Raw genomic sequence first — 20,498 nt, forward strand, 5'->3', positions numbered from 1 at the left:
GACACCACTTCAGCTGCTCAGGCTTTGTGCAGTAGGTTTCAGAGCACCTCATTAGTCTCTCTGGACATGGGGACCTAGCAATTCATTGCATTTTGTATTTCAAGTCAAATATTTTGTCTATTAGAGTATCTTAGCAGTTGTAAGCCTGATTAGTTCATTGCCAGTTTCACTATCCAGAACTCACAGAAAATAATTATTTGAGGATGACATTACAAAGCTAGGTATTATTTTGAGATAATGAGAGCATTCAAAACCACAAAGACTTTCAGCAAATCAGGCTGCACTAATTATTCATTTTTGCTTAATTATAAAGGGATATTAGCATTTGGATACATCACTGATTCCACGTCTCAGTTCTACAACAGTTCCTCGTTGGACAAAAAAGAAAAAGGTCTTTTGGCAACTACTGTCCGTCTCTGTACAGCGCCACAAACATAGATTCCTAGATTTTTAAGGTCAGAAGAGATTTTTAAGTCATCTACTTTATCATCTGAAATTCCACAAGCCACAAAAAAAAGATACAGGGCTGTACAATTAATGTGTATTTATAAAACTAATTACAGTTACTTCAGATCAATTGCCAGCATGCAAGAACTATAGTGGTTCTTACACCAACGGGAGCTTTTTCAAACTTGCTGCAAAGGCATAACAAGATTTTGGGGTGCGAAGCTATAACTGGACAAATTCAGCCTCCAAATAAGATGCAACCTTCAAAGTGTAATCTGCTGTTGTGCCACACGTTCTTACAGATGTGCATCAGAACATCGGAGGTTGGCAGGTCTGGAGATGGGACACTGCAAAGGGCTGGGGCACGGTGAAGAAAGAATTTTCCCCTAAGTCGGCTAAGCAGGATTGCCTTGCCTTCTTCCGCAGCTCATCTTCTGGGATCTCCTATGGAGATTTCACGTAATTGGCAGTTTATGTACTGCACAGGGCTCAAGTGCTGAGAACACGCTGGCTCTCCCAACCCAACCTCTCTGGGTTTAACATAGGCACACCTGGGTGAAACTCTGTGGCTCTGAAGTTGGACTAAAGCTGATCCCTCATCATTCATTCTGACCTTAAAATCTTCAAATATTGACATTTGGTCAATACAGAACATGAATAAGTGTTGCCACAAGCAGTGGGTTTCCTTGAGTTTTTGATTGCCGTGACCAAAAAAAACATTAAAACACCGGTTACATTGTGTTAGATGATCCACTGCTGGCAGCGATACACACACTGCTAAATTGGGGTAAATGTTAAGTGTTTGCATGCTTGTCTTACTTTTGCCAACAGCCAATTACCATAGCTAATATGCAATAATTTGCTCACATGCCTAAGTTAATTTAACTTTTTTTTTTGGTCTCGGAATAACAGACTCAGGACTGTATTTCCATCACTGAGAGGAGCATATCTGAACATTTCTGTTTGGAAAGTTAGGTGTATCAGTTGTCAGATCTCCTGCATGGTAGTGGGGAGAGGAAAAAAAAAGACGAGTGCTGTTTCTCCATCTGCAAGTTACGCCACTAAACAAAGACAGAACCTAGAAAGTACATATTTTCCAGTGTTTACCACAAAGCCTAAATATTACAGCTCCTTCCTCCTGCTTTCTCAGAACTGGGGCATAATCAGATAAGGAGAAGTCTGCGAATTTACACGGTCAGGAGGTTTTCACAGACGGTAGAGTTTTCCATTGCGCTGGTAGCCAACAAGGCTGCAGGGGAAACACATGGCTCGCATTCAACGCTGCCTCAGCGCACCCGGAGTGAGCGCAGCTCTAACACGGAGCAGGTCCCCGGTGCCACGCAGCACATGCAGCCTTCTGTGCATGTCAGGCACACAAACCTCACCAGTGCAGTCCCACACCAGGCTGGGGAGACGGCCCTGGTGATTTATCACAGTTAAAAAATGGAAGATTAATTTATCACACTCTGCACAAGAAACCTAGCTGTCTGTCACGACAGAGGGGAGAAAAGACAACTTGGCAGAAAGAGAACGGGAAAGTATAAAAAAAGATAACACGGAGGACCAATCAATTAAAATGCAGAATGTATAGCGTTGCACGTATTGCAGAGACAGCAGCTACATGATCTCTACAGTGATGAGGCATGACACAAGTTTAATAAGAGAAGGAAGGGGTTAGGATCTCTGGCGAGATCTCCCTTTTCATTTTGGAATCCATTAATAGTCCAGTATTTTTGTCTCCCTCATCCTCACACTTCAGAAAGTTCACATATTGCCTTAATCATTGCTGCTTCTCAACATGCCCCGGCCAAGTATCAAACATTTCTTGTCTGTGCTTTGTGCTGTGCCTCTCCCCTCCTCTTCCCGAGCAGAGGACTGAGCACACCACACAGGGATTTAGGGATGTTCTGGGTTTGTTTTCAGAGAAGACAAAGCTAAAGAAGTGCAGATACACTGCAACATGCGTCCAGATGGTGTTTGCAGCAGTCCACTGCTGTGCTGCCAGCACTCCCACTCACCAGCCTGCAGCAGACACTCATGAACATAATTTCCTAACCCACACCATGTCCACAGCATTGGGCAGTTCCTTTGTGCCTGCAATGTGGGGTTGCCGGCCAGATGATTCAAACCTTTTATTTGGGCCTATAAGTTGTTTGGCTCAGGCCACGAAACACCGTGAGAAAATCCAGGACCTTAAAATGTGACTTGATGTTTTCAGAGGTGTCGAGGACAAAGGGCAGAGGAGAGCTGTGATGTGCTTACAGACATCTGATTTGGTGGAGACTTTTTCTGTACTGATATCCTCACAAGTGGACATGTACCAGCGCTGCAGTCAGGAGGTAAATGATTATTCTGATGATATCTAGCATCATCAGAGCACTCTGATGCAACACTGTTACAACAGAAGATGGATAACATCCACCAGAAAAAAAATAATCCTGCCGGGAATTTACTTTCAGGCATCAGGCTTTAAGAAAAGGATATACTGCTTGGAGATTTTGGACACCAAAAGTCACTCTCAACTGTTTTACTCCTTTCCTAAGGAAAGTCAACTCAGGACTTTACGTAGGCAAGTTGAAATGTGAAACGAGTATTTGTTCATAAGAACAGAATCCCTCTTAGCTGTCTCAAAAATTTCTGAGAGTCTGAATTAAAAAATAAACAAAAAAACCCTCAAACCAAAACCACCCTCGCAAACAAATGAAAAAAGCCAGAACATAACTTCAACACCAGGCATACATTACTTGGTTTCATTAAATTAAACCTTCCAGGAAGATTCTTGGTTTTGCTTTAGTTTTTCCCCTCCGAGCGGGAATGCCAGCTTGCTGGTTGCCCAGCTGCTTCAGCTTTATTACGGGTTTTGCTGTCCCCTGGGCACTGGCGGCCACATGGGCCAACGTGTCCCAGGGCAGCACCAAAGCCACATCTGTGAGCGTTGGAGCTTGATGCGATGGACACCAAGGTCGTGGGGGTTGCAGGTTACGTCCCCTTGAGACCAGCCCCAGCACAAGCAGAAGAGGGGCAGCAAGGAGAGTTGCGCACCCCCCTCCTTTTAGCAATCCCTAATGATAACAGGGTACATGCAGGGAAGGGGCAGGTGATACAGGAGGCACCCTAAGGGTACTGTGTAAGGGCAAATTAGACTGTGAGCAGTGGCACGTGGTCTTCCAGCTTTGTTAGTCCGATCCTGGCGTGGGCTGTGATAATTATCACTACGTCATCAGTGCTTATGGGGAGTCTGAGGATGCAGAGCAGTTCCCAACAGGCAGCACAGATGAAGATACGCCCTTCCGAGGGGAGGAGAGCATCGTGAGGATAACTATGCCAGGGGCTCCAAAAACGTTCCCTGGCTGGTTTTCCTCACTGGCACAGAAAAACCTAAGGGACTGTCTTGCAGCAGCTGGAGGTAGATCAGCCATGGGCAACCTGTACTGCGGGCAGCAGCACTCATTTGCAGTTTTCAGGGGAAAGCAGGCACAGCGGGAAATGTGGAGCTTTACAACTGTTCACAAAGACGGATGCAATTGCAGAAGAATTAGCATAAGACGAATGCATTTGCACCTACAAAGCGAGCTACTTTCAGTGGTAAAAGTGTGTCAAAAATTTATGTGCAAAATTGCGAAACAATTAGATGAGAAACCTGCTTTTGAAATTGTAGCCTGGGCCCTACTTCTAAAGAGCCTTTCATCTCTCCTCTGTCTCTGAATTCAGAAAAGATTCTCTCCACATTTGAGATCATCTGTCTCCCTGTTTAATAGCAGTCCAATTATGATTATTTATTAATATTTCATAAGGATGATCAGGCCTTTCCCTTACCCTGTGTGTGAAGGTAAGACCCAGTGATTTACAAGTCCCCCGTTTTCCTTCAGCCAGACCAACAGCCCCATCACAAGGCTTCAAAATGTTAAGGAATGGTCACGGAAGAGCTTTACAGTAATATTTTTCCCAAAATGAATTCCAGAAAGGTTTCTTAAAGAAACACATTCACTACCAATGACAAGGATAGTGATTCATAAGCCATAAAGCCTTGCAAAGGCAGGATCACACATGACAACCTTTCCATGCGCCAGGTAGCTCCCATTTATCACCTTGTCAGTTTTCTAATGCGGATTCCGATAATGAAGAAAGTATTTCCTTCGGGGAGGAAACTTATCAAGATGCCAAGTATTTTTCCCAGTGACCAATCGCGTGTCATGAAAACCAAGGTCCAACACTGGCTGAGGACAGGAGCAGTTGGACAGGTACGGAAATCTTGCTGCTCGGCAAGGTCCCAGACAATTTTTACTCACCTCTAGTGTAGTCAATACAATCTTCTCAACTGAAGAAAAATAAGCCTCCCACAAGAACTGTGTCTGCTGTCTAAGTGCTAGGATTTTATCCTGATGGATAGACCTGATTGTAGAAGGAATCTGTAATACAAGATGTAATATAGTCAGAAGCTTCAGAAAACAACACAATCTCATCGAATTAATATGCTGCTGACAAGCCCTCTCCTCTATTAGCAAACTGCACAGCTTCAGCGCTCCTGTCCGACAGAGATGCGTGTGTCAACAGCTAAAGCCTTGATGTAAAATGAACGAGACACAACCCTTTATAACCTTTGGTACTGAATATATGATTTTTTTTTAATCTGCTTTCTTTTAGTTTTTGATTGGTTTATGGTAACAAAAGCTCCCTGTCCCCAGCACTGTGGCGTGGCACAGTAAGGAGCTCCTCCATACATCCCTCATGCACAAAGGTTTTCACGGACTAGTATTTTAACAAACTAGTAGCTGCACGTCTTGAGAGTCCAACAATAATCCCCACTCTCAAAGTATATTAAAGGGATCTGGAATTGCATTGACTGCAGCACTAAGTGCCCTAAGGAAAACATAGCAACATCTTAAGTAAGACTCCACTTTTTGGGAGCCTATGGATCAAATTGCATTTTCCACATTACTATGGGTGGAAAGAATAATGACTTCCACAATACCTGTTATCCACAAGGGAAAACATTGCTTCTTTTTTCCCCTTTCCATTAAATCAATCCATTAATCCTGGTATAAGTTGCCTTATAAATACAACCCAAATTGTCCTGCTATAATGCTTTGCCATTAAAAAATTTAACTGCTCACTGGATCAGAAGGGGATGGCTTCAATTCTATGTCTTTACCCACCCCCGTGTCCCTCTTCCCCACTGGAGGGAAACTAATGTACATACGTATCATTGCTTAACTTCTTAGGACCCTGACCAAGGCCTCCAGTAAACCACTTCGACAATGCCAAGTGACATTATCAAGGGAATTTAACTGCAATTTGCTTCAATTGCAAGAGCTACTCACAGCACCAGAAAGGCATCTAGGATACTTTGCTGACTTGTGTTCTTTTTTTTTCTAGGAATGAAGCGTTGTGCTTTTGCACCTATTTATTTGTAATTTTGAATTAGGCCACTTTGTTCTCACTCATTTCTCATAAATCTTTTACTGAAGTTGCCAGTTCTAAAAGCACATACCTGGGCTGTGTGTTGCTTTTTGCATATCACAGCTTACTCTGAAGTTTACCCGCACTCCACCACACCCCGCTCTTTCCTGACCAGAACACACTTTGCTTATTCCTAAAATATTCTGAGAGGTGGCAGTGATCGTTATTTGCTTTCACATGCTCCTGAATCAAATGATTTCAGATGAAACATTTTCGCAAAGAAAATTCGAGATTTTAAGAATTTAAATGTAAAAAATTTCCACAAGAATCGGTAAATTCTTTACAGCATACTTTGCATGCAGGTGTGGAGACTGCGTCCAAAAGGACCACGACTCCACAGGGTACAGTACCAGGTGGGACAATCTGTTTCCTCTAAGACCTTCATCTCTTAGACCTTCATTTTAGAGGCACTGTTAACTATAATACAGGATTTGAGCTTATGAGAGAGTTAGCACTACAGCATGGTGGAACAGAAGAAAATGTTCAGGCTGTTGAAGATGGTACTGTACGTTCCTTCTCTATAGGCCCTTTAGGTAAAATATTCCCTGCAAAACTAGTATAAAAGATAAAAGCTAAAAAACTGTATTAGTGCATGTTTTTCTAACTGATCACGTCCAAACAGTGATGAACTGCTTCAAATTTAATTTTTTGGAGTGAATATTCTTTCTTTTCATTACTTTTCCAGTAAGTAGAGGAATAATGAACATTACCTGTATGGGCTCTATGCAGATGTGTCTTAATCACACCTTGATCATTATCAACAACAAACACATGATCAAAGTCACGTCACCGTGGTGATATGGCATTTTTTCTATAAACTTAAACATTTCATTGCATTATGGGCATCCTTGAGTGTGTATGTACGTGCAGGAGTGAGAAATAAAATCAATACTCATTCCCAACTACGTCTTTTGAAAGGGAGGGCTGCTCTGACTGTGAAGGTTACTGCAAGAAGTTATGATTTTACAGACCACACCGTGCGTGTGAGTGCCTGCAAGCAGTGCCAAGGTTAAAAAAAAGCCTTGGTGTCTGCTCTGTTACAACAGCTGGAAAGAAAAATCAGAGCTCCCATTTTAACTGCATTTGCCTATTAGTTATTAATCTACTTGTCCAGAAAGACAGGTGGGGAAAATGATGTATTAATACTAATCTGGCGGGATTACACTGGAATTATTAGAACGGGATGACGTCTTAATAAAAGGTCATTTCAGTAATAAGTAGGGGGAAGGGAAAAACCATCCTGCACAAATAAATGCGGAAAGGCTGGATTAAGCTCTCCCAGCGCTATGATGAGGAGAATATGCAAATAAAAACATTCGAGCTGCTCTCAAACAGGAAATGAAAAACTGTAACATAACAAAAAGATTTCCCAGAACAGACATTCAGGCCCTCTGCCAGCTCTTTAAAAACACTGTTAATAACGGTGCAGTAGCTGTTCAATATGGAAGCAGCTGTGAAGAGAACGAATGGCATGTTACCGGAAAGCATGAAGATCAGCAAATTATTATTATTTAAAGAGAGAAATAACTTTGCTCAGAAAAATGAATCAGAAACTCAGAAGCAAGAATGAAATGGCCCTTTTATATTTGCAGCTTGTATCACATTAAAGAGAATAGGCAGCACTTCGCAAGGCTTGCTAGGCCAGCTCTTCACAAATATTTACTTCTTCAGACAAGTAAATAGGCATCTACTAAAATTTTCAAAGGTACTTCATTTTTGGGGTGCCGAGACACCTGTACCTTTGAAGGCTTCTCTCCATGGATGACAACAGCTTGCTACTTTGGAAATGAGTTAAATTCAACCATGAAAAAAATCCCTCTTAGTGGCTACTTAGTGGCTACTTAGTGGCTATTGTAAATCTTGTGGATCTCAGCTTCATGCTAGGCTACAGCATTTTATCAAATGCTACTCCTGGGAAACCAACTTTTCAAGAGCTTTTTCTAACACCAACTTCTCCACATACTTTACCGAATGTATTTAGACTATAAAACCAACTAGGGAAACAGAAAAAAAAAAAAAAAAGTAGTGAATTTAAAACCAAAGTAGGTGCTGAAGGTAGCAGGGAATTTTTAACTTCTCAGCCGACTTTTGTTCCATGATCGCAAGGAGATTAACAATAAGTGACATGAACACTGCTTCAGAAGGCAATGTTACGTGGTCCAGATATCAGAAAAGGGACAGATTCTGCTTCCCACAAAACTGTTAGGTGGTAACTCCTGTCGGAGAAAATACCCGCTTTCCTGATGAGTCCCTTCAGTACCTGCCCGCCAGACACATAGCACTGGTGGGACCCCTGAGGATAAACTATTTTGAAGGATGAGAGCAGAACTTGCCTTCAAATGTCTTCTCTCTCATCAGAGCACCAGGCCCAGGACAGTCCTGCCTCAGAGAGGCATCCAGGTGCTCCACACCAGAAGAGATTTCATGCTCTTAGGAAAAATAAGAGAGTCTCTTGCATTTAAGAATGTGGCCTGGTGGCTGCAATGACCTTCAGGTCAAAAAATGAATGATGTCATATTAAATGAGTTCATAGCCAGTGTGACACAGACAATCTCTTCATGATAAAAATTCTTTTACAGCCCTGACCTTTTGGATTCATCTTCCCCGTCCATTTAGATGGCGGCAGCAATAATCAACTGATCTGCTGAAGGCCGCGGTCTTTTTCTTACCTGTAATAACAATCTCTCATCGCCTATGACGGCAGCTTGGTTCCAATCAATCACTTCCGAGAACGGCAACTCCCATCCGTTGCTGAGCATAACCGGGACGCAGGCAGCCTGCATGCACACAGAGGCATCGCGGTGGTTAGCGGGTACCCGATGATTAGGGCAAGTTTTGAGGCTTGCGCCAATACCATGACCGTTGTTTTCTTCACAAGCTCAGAAGGAGAGGCGACGCGGCGAAGAATGCCAGAAGCTAGAGGCCACAGGAGGGCAGCCCAAATGTTTACAGTTTTCCATTTTGCGCTTATTCATATTCACTGAAAGGTGGGGTTTGCATGGAGAGAGGCATTTGAAATTCGGTGCTTATGCTGCCAGGCGAGGGCAGAACTGTTAAAATGCTGTAGATGTAACACCGGAGAATTTAATACAAAATGATGGCCTCCCTCGCTGCTTTGTGAACCATTCAGCAGGGCACTAACTCCCTCAATTTTTATAATATGTTGCACGACAACCCTACAGAAAATGTATATCACATTTAATTCCAGAGCAGTTTTTCCACAAAGGAGGAGTGAATTCCCTATCCTGTTTGATATCAGCTCTCCAGACAGAGGCAATTGCACAAACACAACTCATCTGTCATCACCCGTCTACAAAAATAAGAATTGCTTTCTGTCTTAAAACAAACAAAGAGTATACATATTTAGGATCTATTTTGTACTAGTATGATCTCTCTAAATTATTTAATCTTTTACGAGTTCCACAAGCTCCTCTGCACAGACAGCAAGTTTGTGAATATTCAGTATTTCCGTAAATAAATGATTGCCACTACGTTCTGGTCAGCTGGATCGCACATGAGATCCAAACCAAAGGCCTCCTGATGTGACGCAAGAACCTACTACCAAAGGATCTGCATCGAGCCCGTGCTCTGGTGCGGTTTCTTTTGGATCAAGCCAAGCATAAGTGCTCTGAATTTGGTCCCGGCTGGTGTCAGTCCCTCCTGTACCTCTCAAAAGATGGTATAAAGAGGAACCTTTCAGACTGCTGTACCTTCCTTGGTAACATGTATTACACACAGAGTCTTAGACTGGTCAAGCCTCTGCGTTACAGCAGTGCTTATAACGTGTAAAGAACTGTGATCTTCTGTAAGGAAATGATATTAATGCATGAAAAATCCAAGCAGAAAACACTTAGCAATGTGTTTTCATGTTTAAAACATTCCACTAATGTGGATTTCGTCTTTCAACGTGCCCTGGAGCCAGACAGGAATTGGGAATTCATCATAATCGGTGAATGCTTCTGCTAGCCTGCTAGGAAAATCCTCAGTGCCTGCATTTTACCATCATTGACCTGGAGCCTCCAAGTTCTGTACAGTGAGATACACTCCCTGATTTATTCTTCTGAGACAACACATCTAACAGAGGCCGCATGACTTGTGGCCCAGATGACAGAAGAGCTGAACAGTGCTCTTCATGAGGATCTGAAGTGACTCGTGATGCCAAATAAGCCAGTCCCACTTCTTCCTCCAAAGAGGCTGGAAAGGGAACACGCTTTGCAGGCTCCTAATCCTCTCATGAGTAGGAACAAAGAGGTAAGTGACAGTCCAGAACTTGGATCTCAAATGTGACGGTAGGAGTGGGGTTTAGTGGTTAAACCTAAGTGTCCAGCACATTTGGGATACTCTAAGGTATCCAAGAAACCCATCAAAGGCTGGCAGACATGACACAGGATCTACTGGAGAAGTTCTGGAGAAGCAGCAGAATGCCAGAAGGGTACCCCACGGCTTCTAAAATCACATTATACACCTACACTTAGGAACCTGAATCCTGCTCTGCATTGCAGTAAACAATGCACTTTAATAGTGGCTGGGACGTTTTGTGGTTGATGAAGACAAGTGATGTGATGCTATTCATTAATGGCTTTACTGGCAATGCTGGGACACTTCCCAAAATGGCAAAAGGACATCCAGAGGCAGGACCCTGTAAGGTGTCCTCATTTGCCATCTCAATGACAACAAGAAGTGCCTCAGCCTCCCCTTTCCTCCACTCCAGCCCCCATGGAAATCCAGATGCCAGTCCCTGCAGCATCTCCCAAGATTCTCTGTACAGCTGACTGAAGACCCAGGACCCCAGGGCTGAGTTGATGCTTGCCAAAAAAAAAGAGTCACGCCAGCTACAGCCAGAGTAGGTCAGTGTCAGGCTTGATCACCATGTTGCCAAGCCGCACTGCCACAGTGACTCAGGAGCAACGCCTTTTGCCTCTGCTGCTGGCCAACAACAAAAAAGGGACACCATTAATTAAAATGTTTTTAAGAGGTGAAGGGGATTTGCGTGCTGCCCCAGACACACCAAGCTCCCAGAGATCAGTCTATATCCACCTTCATGTGAAGCTTCCATCTGGGCTTTACGAGCTCCGGGTCACCTTCTGCACGTTCAGCAAACACCATCTCAAGACAGGCAATGTGTAAGCAGGTCTGTTTTGGTTAAGTGAAAACAGCAAGCTGTTTTTACTGCCCCAGGGCTTACTTGTAGAGGCCAGTGTCTCCCATGGGACGTCTCACAGCTTGACAAAATACAGCTCTAAACTGGTCCAAGCTCTCAGCCCCACCACATCCAGGGAAACCCTTTTCCTGGAGGTAACACAATTCAACCTTCAGATGAGCTCAGTGCTCAGCCTCTCCTGGGAAGAAGCTGCCAATTGCTCCAGAAGTATGAATAGAGGCTTTCGCAAAGTGGATTACTGTCCACCAGGGAAATGAAACACATTTCCCTCCTCCCCATCTCCTTGCTATTGCATGCTGAATTGCAGCCAGTGTAGCCGATGCTTTCAACTGCAGCTCTTACCTGCAAGGCTTCCAGAAACCTGAAAGAGCCAAGCCTGCGCCCACGGGGAACCAGACAGAAAGTGGCATTGTGCAGCATTTCACGGTAATCATACCTAACAGGAACAGGGGAGAAAAGAGAAAATTCAATTAGTGGTGAGTCCTAGAGTAACTGGGCGTGAAAATGCAAACAGCTGTTGAGACACATCTGGATAAAATCATCTCTGACCAAGACCGCTCACCACCAGGTTAACTAGCTCCCTCTGTGCATGCGTGTCAGCCATCTCCCTGCTCCTTTTTGTTCACCCTAAGGAGCAACCACCATGGGAGAGAGCTGGGAAGAGTGGTAATGAAACTGAGAATGAAGGAAATCATTTTGCCTTTGCAATAATCAGTCATTTCTACACAAACAGGCGTGCCTTAGTTCTAACAATAAACGTGTATTAAAGATTTTGATACCCAAAGCATTGTTGTGGCACTTCTGCGACCCTGATTTCTTTTCAGATTTAGTCAGTCGTGCAAAACTGTGTTCATTTCTGCGCAAGAGGCTTGTACAAAGCAAAAAACATAAAAGCTATGCCAAAAAAATATTCCCTTATCAAGCAGGCACGAAAAAAAGGATGGGGGGGAAAAGGGGGTGTTACAGTGACTCACTTGGTGGTTATTGCCCTGTGTGGTGAGAGGGATAAACTGCCAAATTTTGGCAATGAACCACATAGCTGCAACGACCCCTGCTCCTCCGAATTAAAACTTTAAGTGCTTATGGACACTCCTGTTTTGTTTGGTTTTTTTTTCTGATTCAATCAATCACCTCAAAACCATTTACCAAAAACACACATCAAAATCTAACAGTTTCCAGCCTGTTATTAGCTAATTGTACTTCTGGCAAACCCGTGGAACTGTGAATGGCACCGACACCGTCTGATACAAAAGGATCCAGATTAAACACCCTCCGTTTTCCAGAGTGTCCTGGCCTCTGTAGACAGATAACTTGTGGCACTGAAATTTTTTAACACTAATAATCTAATTTAACCGTAACCTGCAGGCAGTTTTTTAGTATGAGTGTATATGTGTATGTATATGCATTTGTATATGATTATATTTTATATATAAAAATGTCTGGATCTACATTTGTATTCTCACGCAGGCCAGACAGATGGGAGTAAGCCAATTTTCAATTATAAGCTCCGTCTTTAGGAAAAGGCATCTTGCAAAGGCCCATTTGCTTAAACAAGCGTGTACAGCTAATTTGCACAAGAAAAGGTCACTGTGAATGGATTAAGATTATCTCCACTGAGAGTAAAATAAAAACTCTCGTTGCATTAATTAAAACTACAAAACAGACTTTAAAGTACTATTTTTTTAAAAAAATTGTATCTCAACTTCGGTTAAAATACACATGTACGTATTGCATCCAAGTGACAGCAATTTCTTTTCCTCCGTGTGGGAGATGATTGATTGGCAGACACATCCTAGTTCACTAGCCAGCAGTGACACAGGACATGGGGGAAAATATTAGGAAACTAGAATACCAAAAAAAAAAAAAAAAGTAGCCATTTTTAAGCATTCCTTTTTCACATACCGAGGTCTGAGGCTCATCACTTTCACTGCATATTGTATGACAGAAAATGTTAATAAATACCAAAAATAGAATACCCCGTAGGGCTAGAATATGCCAGTCAGAAGTCCCCATCATTAGCTAGCTAAAAATGTAAAACCCTGTTAAGACCCCAGCATGCAACACTATCTACAAAATGTTGATGGCAGAACCAGAACACAAAGAAAAGCAGAGAACAAGGCCGGCACAAGGAGTCCTCCGTACGACAGTAGCATCTTATGTTGGGCACCTTTTCTTTCATATCTAATTTGCTGATGTTAGGATAGATTCTCAAAGGAAAAAAAAAAGGAAAAGGATTTTGCCGACAATTTCCTACCTGAAAACCAGTTAGCGTCTTGGTCCTATTTGTGCATTTTAAAGCCTAACGTGTGATTTATTGCTGAGCTCTGGAATAGCACGGTTCATGGTCATCAAGTAATTTATCTACAGCATACGTACACAGAGAGCCTCATCCTAACCTTGATCTATGGGCACAAAATTTCCATTCACACTTCAGGGAGAACACGCAAATACAACAGGAGCAGACTCAGAGTAAAGCAATATCCATTGAGAGCTGCTGCAGAGAACGAACTGCACCAGCGATTCTTCTCATGAAGAAATTTCTCTGCAATTTCAACCCAAATGTTTTAAGGTGACTCAACACCATCTTTCAGCGCAGTGCTAGCGGACTGGTTTCCAGTTTAATCCCCCTCTGTGACCAAGTGATCAAGCATCTATTTGAAATCCCCCCAGTGATCAAGCATCTATTTGAAATCCTTAAAGACACGGTGCTAGTTTTACTTCTACTAGTTCATGGGTGGGACACAAAGCACCAGGGGTACCCTGCCGTCACCAAAAGACAGAAGATAGCCCAGTATGTTTAAATACAAATTTGGAAACGCCTTTCACACAACACATGTAGCCAGCCAGAAATACATAAACATCTCTGTCAAAGCTGCAAGCATAGCTTTGTAATTTGAAGCATCACTTGCAGAGGAAATCGTTTACATGTAATAAACAGTACTTTAGAGACCAGTTTGCAGCAGAGACTGTTGTATGTTTTTCTCAGCCTGCCAGGCAGCTCTCAGAGGAGACCTTGGCCGCAAACCCATCACCCGGTGAATGAAGCTCCATCCCACAGGCCACGGTGGAGACAGAAGGCATCAGGGCAACCCTCAGTTTCAGACTCCTTCCTACTCAGCCCTGTAGGAACCAGGTTTGAGCTTTGCTAGTGTTTTGTTGGGGGGGGGGGGAATTGCTTATGTACAATTGGCATTTTTTTCCACACAGGAAGCACACGTGTCTCACCTGAAAAGCATCTCTGCACTTCCACTAACTCTGACTTGGAAATGCTTTCAGTGGAGTCAGTGACAACATCTCTGTGATTAAAGGTAATGAGTTAAATTTAAGTTATGAGTTAAATCTTTGCTGGACTTGGAATTTCTCCTTCACCTGTCCAGGAGAGAAATCGGAGCTGGCCCCGATACCCAGGAACACCCGCCCAGCTACAGCAGGACACTCGTACATTAAGTCTTGATCTGGCATCTATTGCAAATACCAGGGTCGCATCAACAGCAGGCTTGATTTCCCCACCATCTTCACTGACTAATCTCAACAAGACCTCGGGGAGGCAATGAAGTATTATAACCCTGCTTGCAACTGGTGGAGAGGCCTTAAGTTACAGAGAAGATAGTCAAGTGTTTAGAAGAGGTTCTCCCAGAGCCTCCTCTTCTTCTTCTCCCCTGGCAACAGGGGTTATATCTGTTTTCAGAACTACCTACTTCCATTAGCTGGTAATGTCTGCGTATATCAGGGAGATTTGTTACGGTTGTCCAGCTTGCATCGCTGTGGTCTCTGTAAACCTGGAGCTGCCAGCTTGGGGGGACGGATCTGCGTTATTTGGCTATCCAGATGCTCTGGTTTTACCCGGCTATGGAGATTTTTCAGGCTCCACTTGCAGCTGAGGGATCCCGTGCCACAACCAAGCCGTGGTCCGACTGGCGGCGGTGCTGCTGTCTCCCCGGCACCGCGTGGGCGGCCGGACGGGCACTTCTTCCTTACTTCTGCTGCTTCGGTGTCCCACTCTTTCTGACGCTTCCCTTTCCTTTACTACTCACAGTTAATCTTCCTGAGCATTTACTGTAGGAAAGCTTTGAGAAGAGTCATCTGCTTTGCTTGGAGGGTGTTTATTCCCAGAAAGCTCCCAGTTTTGGTGTTCAAAGACTCCCGTGGAGGGGAGGCACACATTTCTTGCTCATATTCCTGTGGTCCTTCGTTCTGCACGCTCGCATGGAGGTAACATTTTACTGCCAATTTTAGGGTCGGCCTGGCCTGGGCCTCAGCTGCATCATTCAAACATGTTAAAATCCAAAATGCGTATGCCTTCAAAATGACAGTTGGGGCTTTAAAACAAAAATAGCTACAGATTTAACCCAAAGCTGGCATTCCTCTGTAAGGATCAGCAGTGTGTTTTATTAACTTTCAGGCTTCCTTCCATAATGATTAAGTGCACCTTGTTCACAGCTAATACCTTTTTAGGCAGCATAAACAAATAGCTCTATTTGTAATCAATTCTAATTTATTCACACTTTAATTGAAATATCCCCTCCCTGCTACCACCCATAGCTGAGAAAACATGTTCGGCCCCATCTATCACGCAGGTGTAAACACTGCAACGCTGTGTGGGCAATTATCCGAAGGAGAAATGCTGCTCAGCCAAATGCTCTTACCATTTTAACTTCTTGATCCAACATGCTGCTGCTGTCTTTCCCCATCCCTCCCCACCCCCCCGCCTTCCCGCCTTTTTTTTCTTTCTGATGTGCCGACCTTGTCAGTCAGCACGTGGATTAGAGGGCTGCTTGGGATTCCTGGTTCGCCATTATCCCAAGGAGCCCGGGCAGGCTGCAGAGCCTCTACAGTGACTAATCAGCCATGCCGTACATTCCTTCTTACAGCTTAAGCATTTCCCCATGTCACTACACTTAAGAGATTATAAACTAGCCTGGGAAACATTTTCACTACCCATTTTAATATAAACTACTTTTTTCCAAGGCCACATCGTCATGGCCATTGATTGAAGAGAGGTCTGAAAGGACGCCGGGCTGTTCAGACCAGCCGATACGTCCAGCTACCCAGATGTAATGACTGTCGTACTTTATCCAGCTATATGTCACCTGTCACACAGGAATCACAAAGCAGTGTACATATTTTCTTATCTAATCCTCTGAACACTGATACGGGATGCCATCACCATTCCCATTTCACAGATGGAAAAGCTGAGATACAGATGACTGGTGGCTTCTCCAACAGCTAGACAGACCTTAGGAATGCTAACCCCAGCATCCTCGCCTGCCTCCCTCCTCTCCGGTGATGCAGTGCTCACTGAAAACCAGCTATATGTTACGGCTATCAAAATTCAGATGGACATACAGGAGCAGAACCCAAACCAAATACGATGGGTTTAACCCAGCAGTACATATTTTAACAGTGGCACACATAATCCATCTCTTGGAAGGTGCTGGAGCTCATCTTTGGCAGGGAGTATCAGCACATACTGCCATAGATGTCAGATGGGACTAGAGCTGTTTTTTTCTTTCCTGAGCCAAAAACTGCTATGGCACTTAACCAACTATGTCCAGGGCTCCCTCCCTGAATCTGCAAGCCCACAAATGCACGCTGCATCTTCCAAAAGTCCCTGGATCAGTTCAAGTGCTACAAAGACAGATATTAAACTCCTACAATGCAAGGCTAAATGGTGGAGTGTTTTCCAGTTTTCCAGCATATTAATTTTCAGCTATTAACCGATCAGCCAGTTTTCTGTGTGTGAATGCTTAATGCAGATGGCTCTGAACTACTGGCTGGAGAGCCTGAAAAGAAACCCACTCTGTCACACGGAGCGTCTCGTTGCTTGGTTTCCATTAAGGTATGCTGGCTTTTAAATAAACTGTCAAGTAAAGCTTGGCATTGAAAAAACCAAGTGAGTAACTGTCTTTGTAGAAAAGCTGACAGCTCAGCTGTGCGTCAGATAGATAGCTGCCCAAGACTGAGCTCGAAAGGCTAACGCATCCTACTTGGAAGGGTGCCGTCGCCACAAACTGCTTGCTTTGGGATTTACGGCTGCGCAATGCTTTGGGGTGATCTTAATGTCAGTTAACGGGCTACTGGCTGGCAGTTCATCTCCCTCTCCGCAAGCACTGGTTCTGGAATTAGAAAGTTTGGAGGTGCAAAAACATAATTGGAAAACTTTTTTTTTTTTCCCTGCTTAAAGGGCTAATTGATTTCACAGGTGTTTAATTATCATTTGCTGTGAGATAATACCTTGTAGTGCCATAAAAAATGGATTTAATTTTCAAGTGCTTGCAAAACCACTGCCAAAGCCAAGTTAGAGCTAAAGCTAGATAATTATTCTATAAATCAAACACACTGCCTCCTTTCTTTGAAATTTTTAATACTTGGCTATAATGATATCTGACGACCTTGAAACTAACATAAAAAGGATTTTCTTGCCGAGTGCTGAAAGGCAGCCATTGGAGTATTTCTTTCAGCCTGGTTCATTACCGCAGCCGCTGCCGCCGTGCCGCCCAGGCTGCAGGACTCCAAGGGATGCTACGGTGTAAGTACAGCGGCAGCACACACAAAAAGTGATCTCAGCACCCAGGGAATGGCTGAGTACGGGTATGAGCATGAGCCCAATCTGAAAATGTGGACGAATTAATGAAAAACCTGCATGATTCTTCTAGGCCTGGCAATGGAAACGAAACTCTGCAAACATTCAGCAACTAATGTCAAGGTACAACTCTTTTCTCCTTTCTGTGCCAGCATCTTCTTTTATTTCAGAAGGTGGGTTTAGCAAAGAAAAACACGTAAGTAGAGTTTTCACTTTAATGTACTGCTAAAGGAACTTTGTTACATTTAAGATGGACAGTAACTATTGAAATCTAAATCATCTTTGAAGTCTTCAGTGACATCATGGTTGGATTCAGTTCACTTCCATATTATGAACAGAAACATTTGAATGCACAAGCCATTAAAGTCAATGTACGTTCTAACACATAAAAATGCTCTTAACGATTTTTGTCTAAATATTTACACAGAAAGCCCTGTAAATCTATATGGTGCATGCAAAGCACGCGCAACATTTGGACTGCCAAATACTACCCAACCAGCTCCCAGTGTGGCGGTTACACCACCTGGAACAAGTAGACTTGCACAGTAGCAAATGCAGTCTCACCATCATCATTTGATGTTCAAAGACAACTGCTTATTTAACAAGTGTGCCAGAGAAGGTTCGCAGGTAACGTGTCAGAGGCAAACCTTGCCGAGGTGCCCCTCTAGGCAGCGTTACGCCCCAGTTACCAGCAACCTGCTAACAGCATCGTGTAGTGCTTCTTCTAAAACCAAATGCTGGCTCCGAGGCTTTGAAACCCTCTAACAGCGCCTGTTTCACAGCAGCACCTCGCTGTGCTGGCAGCAAGAAAACTCCCAACATGCCTGAATAAGAGAAGTCCACGAGGAAGCAAATGCACCGCTCGCTTCTATCTTCCGAGGAATGTAAATGCAGCACCACATATTGTGAATTCAACACCCTCCAGGTCAGTGGGAAAGCACTGAAGACGCTGATGTTGGCACGTGTGGATGCATGCACAGGAACACACACAGCCACAGGGTACAGTTTTATGTGGACACACCTCCCCTGCCACCCCCTCCAAAGTGACATAAATGTATATGTCCATCTGGCACTTACTGCCCATCAAGCTGCTGGACCCCTACAAGGTCAAGATAAGACCAACCTGTTAAGATGATCCAGTGGTTCAGGCAGGCCTTTTCTGATAGGATTCTTCTAACAATAAATTACACGAACACTTTGCATCATTATAGTACCTCTCCCTTGCCATTTTCTGGAGATCACAAACTCTTTTTTGCATATTTTAATATAAAGAACCTCAGCCTGCCAGCATGAGAACAAAGCAGCATCTCCATTTCACTGATGGAGAAACCGCTACGCAGCCTGAACTTGGGCTTCATCTACTCAGCCTTGTTCTCCAGTACTCTGCACAGAAAAATGCAGGATTAAGTTGAAAGTAGTATCTAACTATTGACAGTGTGTTTTGGCATTTCAACAGAGAACTAATTATCTTGGGCTGCATCAAAAGTGTGACCAGCAGGTCGAGGGAGGAGATTCTGCCCCCCTACTCTGCTCTGGTGAGACCTCACCTGGAGTCCCGCATCCAGCTCTGGAGCTCTCAGCATAGGAAAGACATGGACCTGTAGGAGCAGGTCCAGGGGAGGGCCACAGAAATGAACAGAGGGATGGAACACCTCGCCTATGAAGAAACACTGAGAAAGTTGGGGTGGTTCAGCCTGGAGAAGAGAAGGCTCTGGGGAGAACTTACAGCAACTTTCCACTACTTAAAGGGGGCTTATAAGAAAATGGGAAGAGACTTTTAACCAGGGACAGTAGTGATAGGATAAGGGTAATGCTTTTAAACTAAAGGAGGGTAGATTTAGACAGGACATAAGGAAGAATTTTTTTACAGTGAGGATGGTGACACACTGGCACGGGTTGCCCAGAGAAGTTGTGGATACCCCATCCCTGGAAGTGTTCAAGGCCAGGCTGGATGGGGCTTTGAGCAACCTGGTCTAGTGGAAGGTGTCCTTGCCCATTGTCAGGGAGGTTGGAACTAGAGGATCTTTAAAGTCCCTTCCATTCTAACTGTTCTACGATTCTAATTTTTAAAATTGCAGATGCCATACTCTGTCTTTCTCAGAATGACTTTGTTCAGACTTTAGCCGCCTTCTAGCAGTGAAGCAGTGTCAAACACTTGTCCTAAATAGTCCCATCTGGTCCCATTAACTGACCTCACATGCTGTGATGGTCCAGCTGTGAACATATTTGGGGTAATATCCCACTGCAAAGCCAGTTTTCTTATTGATTTACTCTCTAACTTAAAAAAAAAAAAAGCAAAAAAAAAAAAACAAAGCGCCCACTACTGGAATTTCAGTTATTAAAGCATCAGTTTGGATTAAAGACCCAAACAGAAAAATCCATACTGCATTTTCTGAACAAAGGAACAGGTTTTAGCTCATCTGCCACCCACTCTAATTTTGAGATTACAGGACATACCTGAAAGCCTCAGAGTGCAGAGAAATAAAAGACTTATTGTGAGATTTCTCACCTGTCAACACCTACTGGCTCTGAAGCCGATGATTCCCTCCTGCCTGTCAAAATAAAAAAAGGCCTCCAAGTCTTTCTTAATTATTTTTAAATAGCTCCTTATTGAAAACTTGAGGTTAAAAAATGCTGAAGAGGATCAGTTTTGAGTTTAATGCTTCAGTATTGGGCATATAAAATATTGAATATTTTAACTGAGAAAGAGAAATGGTTGATTACAAGCCCTGAATGGTAAAATATGAATAAACAGTGCTCTGCACCCGTTTATGCCACAGTCCAATAACTGGACCCAGCAGAGTCCAGAGGACTCTAGCATAAAGAACACTGTGCTCTCCATTAAGC

The 20,498-nt window shown here is 43.6% G+C and overlaps 1 protein-coding gene across 1 annotated transcript in view; it reads right to left on the minus strand.

Annotated features, from left to right (window-relative positions):
- EXT1 (exostosin glycosyltransferase 1) overlaps positions 1-20,498 on the minus strand; it is a 188,589-nt gene that overhangs the window by 13,551 nt on the left and 154,540 nt on the right. The window contains exons 3-5 of the mRNA XM_009881027.1: positions 11,411-11,504; positions 8,577-8,684; positions 4,737-4,856 (exon numbers count right to left, since the gene is read on the minus strand). Of these exons, the coding sequence (XP_009879329.1) occupies positions 4,737-4,856; positions 8,577-8,684; positions 11,411-11,504 (322 nt within the window). The remainder of the gene's footprint in view (positions 1-4,736; positions 4,857-8,576; positions 8,685-11,410; positions 11,505-20,498) is intronic.

The sequence above is a fragment of the Charadrius vociferus genome, unplaced genomic scaffold (assembly GCF_000708025.1).
Source record: "Charadrius vociferus isolate BGI_N301 unplaced genomic scaffold, ASM70802v2 scaffold2, whole genome shotgun sequence".
NCBI classification, from domain to species: domain Eukaryota; kingdom Metazoa; phylum Chordata; class Aves; order Charadriiformes; family Charadriidae; genus Charadrius; species Charadrius vociferus.